The sequence below is a fragment of the Jaculus jaculus genome, chromosome X (genome assembly GCF_020740685.1).
Source record: "Jaculus jaculus isolate mJacJac1 chromosome X, mJacJac1.mat.Y.cur, whole genome shotgun sequence".
NCBI lineage: Eukaryota > Metazoa > Chordata > Mammalia > Rodentia > Dipodidae > Jaculus > Jaculus jaculus.
Genome location: NC_059125.1, coordinates 32,612,034 through 32,625,758, shown reverse-complemented (window position 1 = coordinate 32,625,758; position 13,725 = coordinate 32,612,034). Strand labels below are relative to the sequence as shown.

At 32.4% G+C, this 13,725-nt stretch overlaps 1 protein-coding gene across 5 annotated transcripts in view; it reads left to right on the top strand.

Moving 5' to 3' along the window:
- Cnksr2 (connector enhancer of kinase suppressor of Ras 2) overlaps positions 1-13,725 on the top strand; it is a 304,624-nt gene that overhangs the window by 136,305 nt on the left and 154,594 nt on the right. For all 5 annotated transcript variants that reach the window (XM_004670647.3, XM_004670646.3, XM_045140782.1 and 2 more), the window contains exons 7-8: positions 6,615-6,674; positions 10,193-10,261. In XM_004670647.3, coding sequence (XP_004670704.1) covers positions 6,615-6,674; positions 10,193-10,261 — 129 coding nt within the window. The remainder of the gene's footprint in view (positions 1-6,614; positions 6,675-10,192; positions 10,262-13,725) is intronic.

The following is a 13,725-nucleotide window of genomic DNA, read 5'->3' as shown; positions in this document are numbered from 1 at the left end:
TATATCTAGTTTAGATTCACTTAGGAGCTTATTTACTTTTATTTTTAATATTTATTTATTGGCATGGAGGATGGCCATGCCAGAGTCTCTTTCCACTGCAAATTAATGCCCATCTAGCTTTATGTGGGTGGCGGGGGAATTGAACCCAGGCTGGTAGGCTTGGGAAGTGAATGTCTTTAATCCTAGAGCCATTTCCCCAGCCCCAAAAAGAGCTTATTTCAAATATTTATCAACTTATTTGAAGTAATTTTTATTATTTAAATTTGTCCTTATTTTGCCCTTATAGTAGTTCCCCTTATCTACAGTTTCTCCTCCTGTGGTATCAGTTAATATTGTAAGCTGCAGACAGAAAATATTAAATACGAATTCCATAATTAAACAATTGATAAAATTGCCCATCATTTGAGTACTATAATGAAATTTCATACAATCTCATCTGAAATGCGGATAATCCCTTAGTATTGCTTATCAATGCTATATGTGCTGCCTACCTATTAGTAACTTAGTAGCTGCATTGGGTACTTTTCTCATTGCTGTGATCAAATACCTGATAAGTAGCTTAAAGGAGGAAGAGTTTATTTTGACTTACAATTGAAAAAAGCCATCATGGTGAGGAAGGCATGGTAGCAGGAGCAGGGAATGGTTGTTCACATGGCATTTAATGCAAGGGAGCCAATGAAAAGAACAGGAAGTGGGATTGGCCTATTAAAGATCAAGGCCAAACCCTAGTGACCACTTCTTCCAGTGAGGCTGTACCTCCTGATGGTTCCACAGCCTTCAAATGCAGGGTCACCAGCTGAGAACCAAGTGTTCAAACACTTGAGCCTACAGGGGATATTTCAACATCAAACCACAGCATTACTTGTCCGAGTTATTAAAGTCATAGACATTTCATCACAAGGACTTGTGTTCAGTTAACCCTTATTTAACTTAAAATGCCCCGAAGTACATGAGTAGTGGTGCTACAATTTCTGGGGGTCCTGGAACCTATCCCCCTATGAGTAAAGGGGGTCTACTTTCTTCCTTTTGGTTAATTGCCAAAGTTTTTTTTTTAATTTTTCTTAATAAAATTACCTTTCAACCTGTGTAGTATTAAAAACTTCCAGGACTGGTGAAATGGCTGTTAATAAAGTGTTTGCCACATAAGAATAAGGACTTGGGTTTGACCCTTGCACCCAAATAAAAACAGGCTATGGTGATGCAAGCTATAAACCCAATGCTGTGGATGGCAGAGACAAGGAGGATACTTGTGGCTAATCTAACCAAAACATCAAGCTCTAAGTTCAGTGATAGACCCTGTCTCAAAATAATATGGCTGGGAGAAAGACTGAGGAAGATATTAGATGTCAACCTCTGGCCTCCACACATGCATACAGAGGGGGGCTGGGGAGAGGGAGAGTGAGAAAGGAAGATTTTCCTTTCTATTTCTTCTTTCAGGATTTATCAAGGAAAGAAGCTCTGTAAGCAAATGTATAAAGGGGAAAATTATAAACTAATACACCATTACATTAGACTAGAAGTCAGAACACCTGGGTTAAAGTCTTAAAATATAAATATGCTCTTAGAGAAGTGAGAAATGTATTTATTATCCAGAGTCTTGATCTTGTCAGAGGTAGAATATGGTGACCAGTTATGGATCACTTTAGTGCTCTTCAGGGCTATAACACTTTGTAATTCTAAAGAAACTACTTTTTAAAGAAAAGTACTTAATTTTGTTGTCTAATTTCCACTGAAATCAATTGGAGAAAATAATCTGTTAACAGGCATTACAAAATCTTGATTTTATGGGCTGGGGAGATGGCTTAGTATATAAATCACTTGCTGCACAAGCACAAAGACCAGAATATGGATCCCCAAAACCCATGTAAATGCAGGGTGGGTTTGATGACCCACCAGTAATCCCAAGCACATCGGAGTATAGACATGGGATCCCCAAGGCAAGCTGTTAGGCTAGACTATACTATGGTCTGTGTTCAAGTGAGAGAAACTGCAATGGTAAATAAAGTGGATAGAGATCAAAGGAAAACACTCAATATCAACTGCCCTCCACAAGAGCATGTACACACACACCTTAACACATGTGTGTCTAAGCATATGTATACACATATACATGCAAACAAATAAAGAAGCAAAACAATTTTATTTTTGTTTCTATGAGAGTATATCCCTGGTGAAAGCTTTATTTTTTAATTTGAAGTAGATCTATATCTGCTCTTTGAAATAGACATTAGAATGTCAGTTAAGTAGTTTGGGAGAAAATTGCAAGGAAAAAAGATAAACAATAAATTTGTACCCTTTGCCAGCTATTTTTCTAACAACTCCATCAGTAAGAGCACATTATCTCAGATTTTTACCAATTGCTCTATACTAAAGAAATAACAATAGATACAGAGATTACTACATGTAAACCTAAATAAACTTCATCTGAGCAAAGGTTTTTCCATTATCTCACATTCAAACATGGAATTGATAAATGGAGGTTTGAGCATCTGAACATCTTAGGAAGATGACTTTAGGCTCAAAATTGTGTAAAGAAATTCTGTTGTAAAGGACAGTTGGCAGGACCTCACTGAGTTAGTATTTCAAAAGGAGGAAAAGAAAATCCTAAAATGTTAACTATTAATTGAACAAATATCAATCTCTTTCTTGTGATTCATATAAAAAATGAAAAAGACAAAATACAAATTAGAATTTTATATGGATTTTTCAAATATCATCATTAAACTCAGTCACCTTTGAGCTAACTAAGTCACATTTTACGTAAATAGATTTGAGGATTTTGGTAACAATCACAAGTGCTTAGTCTTAAGAAATGTCTACATCGTAAGCAAAGAAAAAGAAGAATGTTCTTAGTTGTGATTAAAACTTATGTAACCTGCCTTTAAACAACAATAAGTAGCAGAAAATTAAAGACAGAAAATGTTGTCTGTTAGAATATTTCAAAACTAGAATTGAGCCAAGAAATGAGCAGAGAAGGAGGGATTCAAAGCATCTGTGGGTAGCCCCTTGGCTTCAGAGAGGTCTTTTTCTAATGAAGTGCTTAAATTGTCTCCACATAGGCCTTATTCTTCCAACTTTAGTGGGAGGTTGTTTGGGCTATTGTTGGTTATGTGACTTTTTGAATAAAAGGGAAGAAAATACCATTTTTGCTAGGTAAATAGGAGAAAATGAGCTGTTCTACTCAGTTCCAGATTTAAAAAAATAAAATAAAATAAAAAGGAGTGAAGGTTTTAATAAAATTACAAATTCATTATTTGTCGCACTTCTGGGGGGGGATATGTTTGAATCTCATGCCTTCCTTCTGTTTGGCCCTTTCTCAGAGAGGAACAAATAATCTAATGTATCTCTTTGATTCTATATTTAAAAGATGATTACTTTAAAACTCATCGAAGTAACTTGTTTCTTCCAGTTTTTTTGGTACCTGACTTTTGGTCTTGTCCTAACTTAATACTGACAAAGAAAGATAAATGAAAATGAAACCAGCATTTATGAGTAAAAGCTGCTACAACAAATGGTTTCCCAAAGTTAGATATGAAAATACTATATGAAATGTCTTTATTCTCTTGGCATTTTAAAATGTACCTTATTTCTATCCCATTGTTTATTGCTGCACAAAGGTTATGGAGATGAACTCTGTTCATATATATTAATTATATGCAAATAATTAATATTTCCTGATTAATAGCCTGATTATTTCAATAATTTTTCATTAAAATTATTTTTCATTTATTTTTAAATAACTTTGTTTTCTTTTCTACACATATTTATTAAGATCCTAGACTTTCTCTAAAACCTAAACATTTCTAGAATCATTTAGTATTCTCCTGTCAAGTACCAATAATTTATAATCATTATCTGCACATACTAAAAAAACTACAGAGAGAAATATATCCAACTTGTACTTAGAATTGTCATAGGAAATGGGTAATTAAAGTAAATTTGTAAAATACCCAGTATCCTGCCCAGTTATTCTTTTGAGTTATATTATGCACACTCCACATGTGCTAAAGTAGTCTTATTAACCCTTGTAAGTACATCTAAATGGTATAGTGTTGGTATATCATATGTGAGGATCCCTAGAACTACAAAAAATAGACATTAAATAATGTGTACTCTGAATTCAAACTGCCTAGATTTACCAACTTTCACAGACTCTACAAGCATATGTGCCTTATTTCTAAAACAAGATTAATGTGATTTTTATCACATATTATTAAATAAATATAAAATACTTAAATAATTCCTGACACAATATAACAAATAGTTATTAGTGATGATGATAATAATAAATAATTATGGATGCTAATTGTTTTGTAGGTCCAACCAATATGTTGTATTTCTCTCACTGCCTTCCTCCTTTTTCTTTAAAAATCTCTTAATATAAAAAAGAAACAAACAGGGTGTGGTGACACACCCCTTTAATCCCAGCACTCAGGAGGCAGAGGTAGGAGGATCACCATGAGTTCGAGGCCACCTGAGGTCAGCCTGAGCTAGAATGAGACCCTACCTTGAAAAAACAAAATAAAATACAATATTTCTTACAAATATCTTTTAAGATGTGACAAAATCTTATTAATGGCTAGGTGAAAAATTTTAGTAATGCTCTTGTCCTCTTCTAAGATTTATAATAATATTATAATATTTACTTTCCCACAAGCTGTGGGATAAATATTAACCTAAAACTTAAACATCATACACATATCATCAGCATAAGGCTGAAAATTATCACATGGATTCACAAAAATGGCCAATTTAAAAAATTCCATTAGTACTTTAGATGAGTTGATTTCATTATTAAACATTCAATGGTTGGTATGCTTTAGAGTTCACGATTTATTGATCTTATTAATTATGTTCATTTCCTATTTTGAGATCCAAGCTCAACAACTTGTGGAACTTTTAAAATCTTTTGTATGTGTGTATGCACATGTGTGTAAGTTTGTGTGGTATGTAAGTATGTGTGTAAGCATGTTCATAGGTGTGTGTGTGTACGCATAAAAGAGCAAGTGTGGAAGCCAGATATCAATAATGGATGTTTTCCTCAGTCCCTTCCTAGCTTAATCTTTGAGGCAGCATTCAGCAAAACTTGGGACTCCCCTGTCTCTACACCTTCCCAGAGCTGGCATATACCATCACAACTGGCATTTTACATAGATATTGAGGATCCTAACTCAGGTCCTCATGCTTGCTTGGTAGTCACTTTACCCACCAAGCTTTTTCACAAGCCCAAATTTTGGAAGTACTAATCTTTTTGATATATGACATTACTCAAATAACTTTCTAGAGTTAAAATCTACCCAGTGAGTTTTTACTCCTTTTATACCATCAATTATTCTGCTTCTTTTCTCTCTTATTTTCAATGAAATCACATGTATATATCTAAAGATAAAAAAGTATGGGAAAATAAAATTAATTAAATTGATTTCTTTACATAAACACTAAATGTATGGCTTTTTGCAATGATATCTTTGGCTCTTTTTTAATTTTTTTATTAATTAGCTTTGTATTCAGCAAATACAGTCAGTTTGGTACCATCATTAGGCTCATCCGTGACCTACCCCCTCCCCAATGGCACCTCCTTGTTGAGGTATATGGGTCGTGCATTGTGGAGTTAGCCCACAGTTATGGGTAAGATAAATGTCTCTGCATATCATGACCTAACATGTGGCTCTGACATTCTTTCGATGCCCTCTTCTGCAAAATTTCCCTGAGCCATGTTGGGTTCATTTTTGGTCTACTTCATTGGTGAGGTGTTGGGGGCCTCTGAGGCTCTGGCTCTCTGATTTGGTAGGAGTTGATTTTTCTGTGTTGGTCTCCTTCCCCCTTGTGCTGGTATCCGGTTCATCAGGAAAACAGCACCCTTGCTTGTTTCGCCAATTTTTCTTAGTTTCAGCTGGGGCCCTTTTGAGGTATGAAGGGGTCGCTCTTTCCTTAGGATCTGCATCTATCTGAAAAAGAGAAGCATATTCTCCAATGGAGAGTAAGTTAGCACCAGGACAAATGAGATAACCATTACTTTTTTTTAATAGAGAATTTAATAGGTGCAGGCCCTCTTGTGCCCCATGATTGATGGTTGCTTGATATATTTTTGGCTCTTGATAAATCTCATATATCAAGTAATTCATGAAGAAAATATAAGATACTATAAAACAAAGTAGGAAAATACAGAATATTACCAAGTAGCATAATAGAGTTGATACAAATAATCTTACTGTTTTGGTTCCAGGTAATTATAGATGAAGTATCTCTGTAGAAATCTATCTTTGTTGTATAATTACATTCAGAATAATAGGATAATAACATACCAATATTTGATTTTCCATTTAAATTTTTACTTTGGAACAGAATGTACAGTATGAATTTTAGCAGAAGTGAGGTATGTTCAGGACATTAAATTACCATGCTGTATTTTATAAGCCTTATAGGCAAGTTACTTATCAAGTAGTTATTTGAGTGTAGGCTTCTTTGGACACACTTTCAAAAGCATAGCATTCACATAGTAATTTCTCATGAGTTTTAAGGCAATATCATTAAACCATGGACTTTTTAGTGACATTATATTGTGTTTGAAAATATGTCAATTGTGTCACTTATTTCTGATGTCTATTTCTTAGGGTATGTATATTAAATCTACATATGATGGTCTCCACGTAATTACTGGAACCACAGAAAATGTAAGTATTAAAAAATATCCAATTTTGTTATCACAATCCAATCACATGATGGGAATTGAATGCTGCATATAAGAATAGATAAAAGCAAAAACTGAAATTTAATACTGAGATAGTAGGTTCTGGTTAATTTTAGCCATTTTGTTTACCTTTGAATAGTTAAAGTAAATCAGATATCATCTCTTTGCAGGCATAAACTTATTTTTGTTAAATATTTTCATGATACATTATTGTAACATCTAGAAGAATTCACTTTCATATGTCAAATAGTTTGGTTATTGTAACACATCTAACTGATGTGAAAAAAAAAGAAACATCAGACAAGTTATGCCTTCTAAATACTTACAGACATAATTCAGTATAATTTAATGGAGGGGCAACATGATGTGACTTGAGTGGTTTTCACAGTAAGATCCCTCAGCCAGCAGCATCAACTTTCCTTGACAACTTGCTGGAGTTGAAAATTTTCAGGCTCTACCACAGATCCAATGAAACAGAAATTTGGGGGAGAAGCCTTAATAAGGGATTCTAACAAGTGCTTCTGAGTCATAGTCAAGATTCAGAACAACTGTAAACAGGAGAGCAAAAATCCTCAGGCCTAGATCTCATACCCAGGCAATGTGATGTTTTGTAAGTGACTTAAACTACCATTGCTTTGATTTCTTCAATTCCTAAATTGGAAATTAATTTCAGCACTACTATCACCTTTGCTAGGTGTTACAAAAAACAAAAATCAAATGAGTTAATACAAGTGAAAGTTAATGCTATAGAGAACCAGAGCTATGTTATAGAAAGAAAAAAATATGAAGTGATCAAGTTGGGTATTAATATCATTGGTTTAATAGAAATTTAGTGACAATAAATTATTATCACTGCTTTGGGTTATCTCAGATTTCCTTATACCCTTGCATAAGCAGGCCCTGAGCTTTCAATTTGCTTTTATTTTCTTTTAGTTATTCTGACAAACTACATGTTTATGAATGGTAGAAATAGTTCAATCTGAAATTATCATGGATCTTAGTATTTACCAGTGGTTTCTTCTTTACAACAACATTTTATTCATCAAATTCACCTATTACCTTTAATCAATAATTAATTTTCCTCCTCATAGTTTCTTGTTGAACATGAAACACATGCTTTACAGAACCTTCATATTTGATGTTTAGTTTGAGACAGAGTAGAAGTAAAAAATCAGTTAAATGCATATTGCAGGATATTTAACAATCCTAGTTTCAGTACAATGCTATACACTAATATTCTCACCACTAGTTTTCATTTATTTGTGCATTTCTTTGATTATTCATATATTTATTGGGTCATTTAACAAAACACTACTGCCTCTGTTTCATTTCTGCTGTGTTCCTGGCACAGTACTAGTAAAAAGATGTTTTTTTTTGGGGGGGGGGGGTTCGAGATAGGGTCTCACTCTAGCCCAGGCTGACCTGGAATTCACTATGGAGTCTCAGGGTGGCCTTGAACTCACAGCAATCCTCCTACCTCTGCCTCCCAAGTGCTGGGATTAAAGGTGTGCGCCACGATGCCCGGCTAGAAACATGTTTTAAAATATACTCTCTTTCTATCCCAGAGAAGTGAGCAATAAGTAGCGATTTATCTATACAAACATGTAATATAATTTGTTTGAATAAACAAAGGAAATAGAAAATTCTGCAAAATGAATTATAGAATGACAAAAATGTTGATTTTTGAACTGTTTAATGAATAATTGGTAAGAATTGGTTTGTCAATATTATATAGGATGTATGAAAGTAAGAGTTGAGTATTTTGTTTTGTACATTATAATTACTCAGTAATACTTGACAAATGGCTAAGTTATCAAAGGAAGTTTGAATCTGGGAAATATACATATATACATATATATATGTGTGTGTGTGTGTGTATATATAAATGTATGTGTGTGTGTGTATATATATAAATGTGTGTGTGTGTGTGTGTGTGTGTGTGTGTGTATATATATATATATATATATATAATTCACCATTTCATTCTTTTATCTCAAAAATATTTTATTATTCTTGGTACCCGCTATCATTTATATTTGGGATCTATGTACTGAGTCTAGCTAAAACTGTTCACTAAGGTGAGTAAGTTATACTTTGCCTTCTTGTGCCCTAGTTTCTTTGTTTACTTACATATAAAGTGATGAGTTTGGGCAAAATGATCTTTGAGATTCCTTTCAACATTGAAAGTCCATAATTTATGTGACTTCCTTTGTAAAAACTTGTTCATTTTCCTTGAATTTTATATATCAACCATCTTTATTTTAGCATCATGACTGAAACCATTTGTTTGATATAATCCTTCCCTCCAGAAAGATTAGGTGTAGCCAGGTGTGGTGGCACACACCTTTAATCCCAGCACCTGGGAGGCAGAGATAGTAGGATTTCTGTGAGTTTGAGGGCACCCTGAGACTCCATAGTGAATTCTAGGCCAGTCTGGACTAGAGTGAGACCCTACCTCAATAAGAAAAAAAAAAGTAGCACAACAACTGGCTCCAGTATTACTACTCATAAAGATACTGTAAAATAGGTTGTTTTCTTGTAGTGGTGTTTATATCTTAGATGAATCTACACCCTTAATAATATCATGTGTTATTTAATAATGACTTCTTGGAATATTACTTCATCCTTAGTTTTATTGTGGGGCAAATAACCTTATTGTGGATTTAAATTTTTTGTTAAATAAGGTTAATATTGTTTTGAGACTTCTGTTTTCAAAATAATTAGCAATTGGAAATGACTGTAAAAGCAGAGAGTAACAAGAAACAATCACTTTTAAAATAAATTCCACTACTGGATCTTAATGTAGCATTTTATTTTTTTAGTCTCATAGGAATAAAGAAATAAAGTGATGGACTTCTTACATGCTGTGAAATGGTGTCATTTTAGTGGATTTTGTGTGGGGTATTTTGGCGAGTTTATTACATTGTAGGAAACAGCATGCTTATATAATTAGATACTTAGAATTATATACAAGTTTCATGTAATTGCTATTTATTTTTTAACTTGTTTTTCTATATGACTCTATGTTAGTGGTGAGATAAATTATCAAGTTAATTATAAATCTTCAAACTTTGATGTTGTCATATGTATATACTTGAAAATAGGCACTTGCTGAAGTTAATTTGAATTATTTTTATTAAATGGGAAGGGCCTAAGTAAAATGATAGGATTTTGAAATTCATTTTCAAAACAGTTTCCTTGTAGAGCCTAGCAGGTTTATATAAATTTTGAAAAATTTGTTCCTTAATTATCTCAGAAACATATTACTGTATTCTAATATGTATGTATATATGCACATATCACTTTGAATATATTTTCTTGTCATTAGCTATTTGTAGAATGCAAATGGTATATTAAATATCAGTAACCATTTTACTTCCTTGAATATTTCAATTAATTTTTAAAATGTAATAAAGGAGGTAGACTTTTTGAAATTTTTTCAGAGAAGGAAAACCTAATAAAAATATATGTTCTTTATCATTTCTGTTCTGTTGAATTCAGTCACCTGCAGATCGGTGCAAGAAAATCCATGCTGGTGATGAAGTCATTCAAGTTAATCATCAGACTGTGGTATGTATAATTACCTTAAAAGTCAGTGGGAGGAACAATCTTAAAGATTTGTTAATACTTTAGGAGAATACCAATGAAATGAATTGCCAGTTTGTATTCTAGCTAATTGAAGGTCCTTTTTAAAAAAAATTTTTTTTTCAAGGTAGGGTTTTACTCTAATTCACTAGTCCAGGCTGACCTGGAATTCACTATGTAGTCTCAGGGTGGCCTCAAACTCATGGTGATCCTCCTATCTCTGCCTCCTGAGTGCTGGGATTAAAGGCATGCGACACCATACCCAGCTCTAAAAATATTTGTTTGATGGAATGCAGGGTATGACTTTAAAATAATTTTAGGAAATATTGGTGGTATTTAGATATATATGTCTACATGTACCAGGTATAATACATTAGTATATACTCTAAAAACTATGATAATTTTAGAATGGAAATTAAAGTTACAACACATATAAATTCAACCTTTGCAGGCTAGGGTTGTAGGTGAACAATAGAACTCTTTCTTCTCATGTATGAATCCCTGTGTTCAATCCTTAGCAATAAAAACAATGAAAAAAGTAAATTCAACTTTTTCTGGTATGACTTTTACTGAATTAACTACTAGATATATATTTTAACTACTACATCTGTTTATCTAATGTTGTCTTACATATGTTAGAACTTTTGGTGTATTTTAAGTGTAAAAAAGATCTTCAGAAGCTGAATTGGCTCTTGGTCTTATAAAAGGGAGTACAGTTGTAATTTTATTTTTTTATAATTTTTTAAATAAGTTCACAGAATTTCCCTTCTCTGTGAAGCTCCTGAATCCAAATACAGAATTATTAATAGCAGGGGCATTCTATGCCAGTGGTAGATTTCAGTGATATAGAAAATGAATACTCTATGAGTTTTGTTTCTGAGATACATATTTTTTAAATTTCTGATATATATCAAATATATATATTTAATTTATTTAAATATTTTAAATAAATGTAAATTCACTTTGTTCCCCTTGCTGTCAAAGGATAGTGTCCAAAGAATGAAATTAAAATAATCTGAGATTATTAACAGAATAATAATCTTATCTTAAAAATTGTGGGTTTTTTTATATTATTTTTGCATTTCCTAATGATAGATAATTTGTGAAGGCTTTCTTCTAAGGGATTGTTTGGAAAGGTTCCAAAACACTGATAATTAAAATCAGAATGTTTCTTCAGGGAGTTCTCTATCTAAGTCAAATAAAAGTTGATGAAAATTTAAAAAAAAATAATGTATAGATATATGACTAGCACTGAATAATGAAGTTGCTGATAATACACAATTATACCCTATTATAGTTTTGATGACTTTTGACTTTTGATGACTTTCTTTTCACATTACTAGAAATGACACAATGTGGTTGTTGTCCTAATGGAAATTTCTTGTCACTTAAAGAAAGAATTTAGGTAAGAGGGAAAATGCAATAGCATATAAACAGCATTTCCTTCTTCTGAAGTTCATCCAGCCTCTACTTTCTGCCATGAGACTTTAACAAATAGACTTTTGAATAGGTTTTGCATGCACTTCTGCTTATCTGTTCTCATAGTATAGAAATTAGCCTATAATCAAATAAGGAAATTGTTTAAAGTATACTCTTAGTGGACCAAAGATGTAACAAAATGAATATGAAAATCTTTAAAATTTTATAAATGGAATAATAAAATCTGTATGGATTGGTGACAGTTACATACTGTAACAATGTGTTGCATCATAGGGATATTTTAAACTTTGAGAAAAATACATTTAGTGATTGTGGGCAAATCTTGGTTTAATATTTTTCTCTAAAATTTGCTCATGGATTTCAGTAATACATATTTTATTAGAGTAGTCATTAATCTTTTCTAGTTACTGTGTCCTTATAGTGTATCAAGCATCATGCTATGCATTATACATATTTTATGTCACTTATTCTTTACAATAATCCTGAAAAGAAGGTGTGTGTGAAAATTGAAATTCAGAATGATTATTTAATTCACCAACAACTCAAAAGTTACTGACTCCAAAGGCCATGTTCCTACATGGGTCCTACAATTTTACTTTACCCTTTCTAAACTCAAGTTATAAAACGATCAAAGTGAGAAGAATGCTGATAAGTATGTTAGTAAATTACAAAACTCAGATGTATTTAAGTTGGGCCAAACGTTAAAGAAAAGGAAAGGGAGAATTTACATGGCTGTAATCAGTTTGTCTCCTAGACAGAGGATTTAGGCAAGAGGAAAAATGAGAAGTGAAATGAGAAACAAAATTAAAGCTTAATTTTACTGTCATTTCCTCATTGGGTTCATTTCCCTCAGATAGATAAAGTATGTAAAACATCTATACTACGGATGGCACACATTAGCAACTTAATAGCAATTAACTTTCTTACTTCTCTTCTTCCCTTTTTACCTTCTATAATAGTTGGACCACTTGGAGTCCTGTTTCTTGATAGACTGCTACTAGAGCCAACATATGGGTTTTGGAGTATAGCAGACATAAGAAAATGGTGACATTAATGAAAGTAACCTTGTTGACTCATGTAATCGGTTACCAGATTTTCTTCTTTGTGTCCCAGTGTGAGGCATATTTGTACAGGAATTTTATTTTATTTTATGTGAACTATTCCTCTTTAATTGTTGTCTGTGTACTAATCTGCTTAATGCTTTTGACTTCTTTGTAAACAATATATGAAGAAGGTAAAATGAAATATCTATGAGTTTTAGTAGTATTAAAGGATAAGTTAGTAGATAAATTCATTGAAACAAAAGTAAATTATTTATGGTCTGCATTTTCACTTCTGTCCCTCTATTAAAATGGACACTGGGTATTGGTAATTTTGTTTCATTACAGTGTAATCTAATGCATTTGAAATATGTAATAAATATTAATTACCAAATCAATTTACCATAATAGTAAGATTTTATCAATATTATTTTGTAACATTTCTGGCTCAATAATGAAAGGAACAATGTGAAATCTTGATTTGGGTGTTAATTTTAGTGTTTTTTTGTAATTTTAAATCTTCCTATTACTCTAGGTAGTATTGTACAGTTTAAAATATGATCATTTTTCTTTAAGTGGATTTGGAAAACAGTTTGAAGATTTTTCCTGTTTGTCAGTGATATTTAAATCAATCACAGGCAAATTCAAATGTTATTATGTTAAATTCCTAGCATGGTATATCTCCAGTATGTTCAGTTAGACATGTATCTTTCTAGTGTGTTCTTTATTATAGTAATATGGTATCTCGTTTGAAGTGAAAATATAAATTATATGTCCTTTTCATTCTGCTGTTTTTGTCACTCTAAATAACGTCTAAGATTTTAACATCATCCTACTTCTGTGGCTAAGAAATTGGCTGCTAGATAGAAAGAAGAAAAATAACGAGCATCCATGCAGAGCACCCTGAGTCCTATTGCATGTCTTCCCCAACAGTGAAGATCCAACTCCTCAGAGGCTGCTATAATCTTC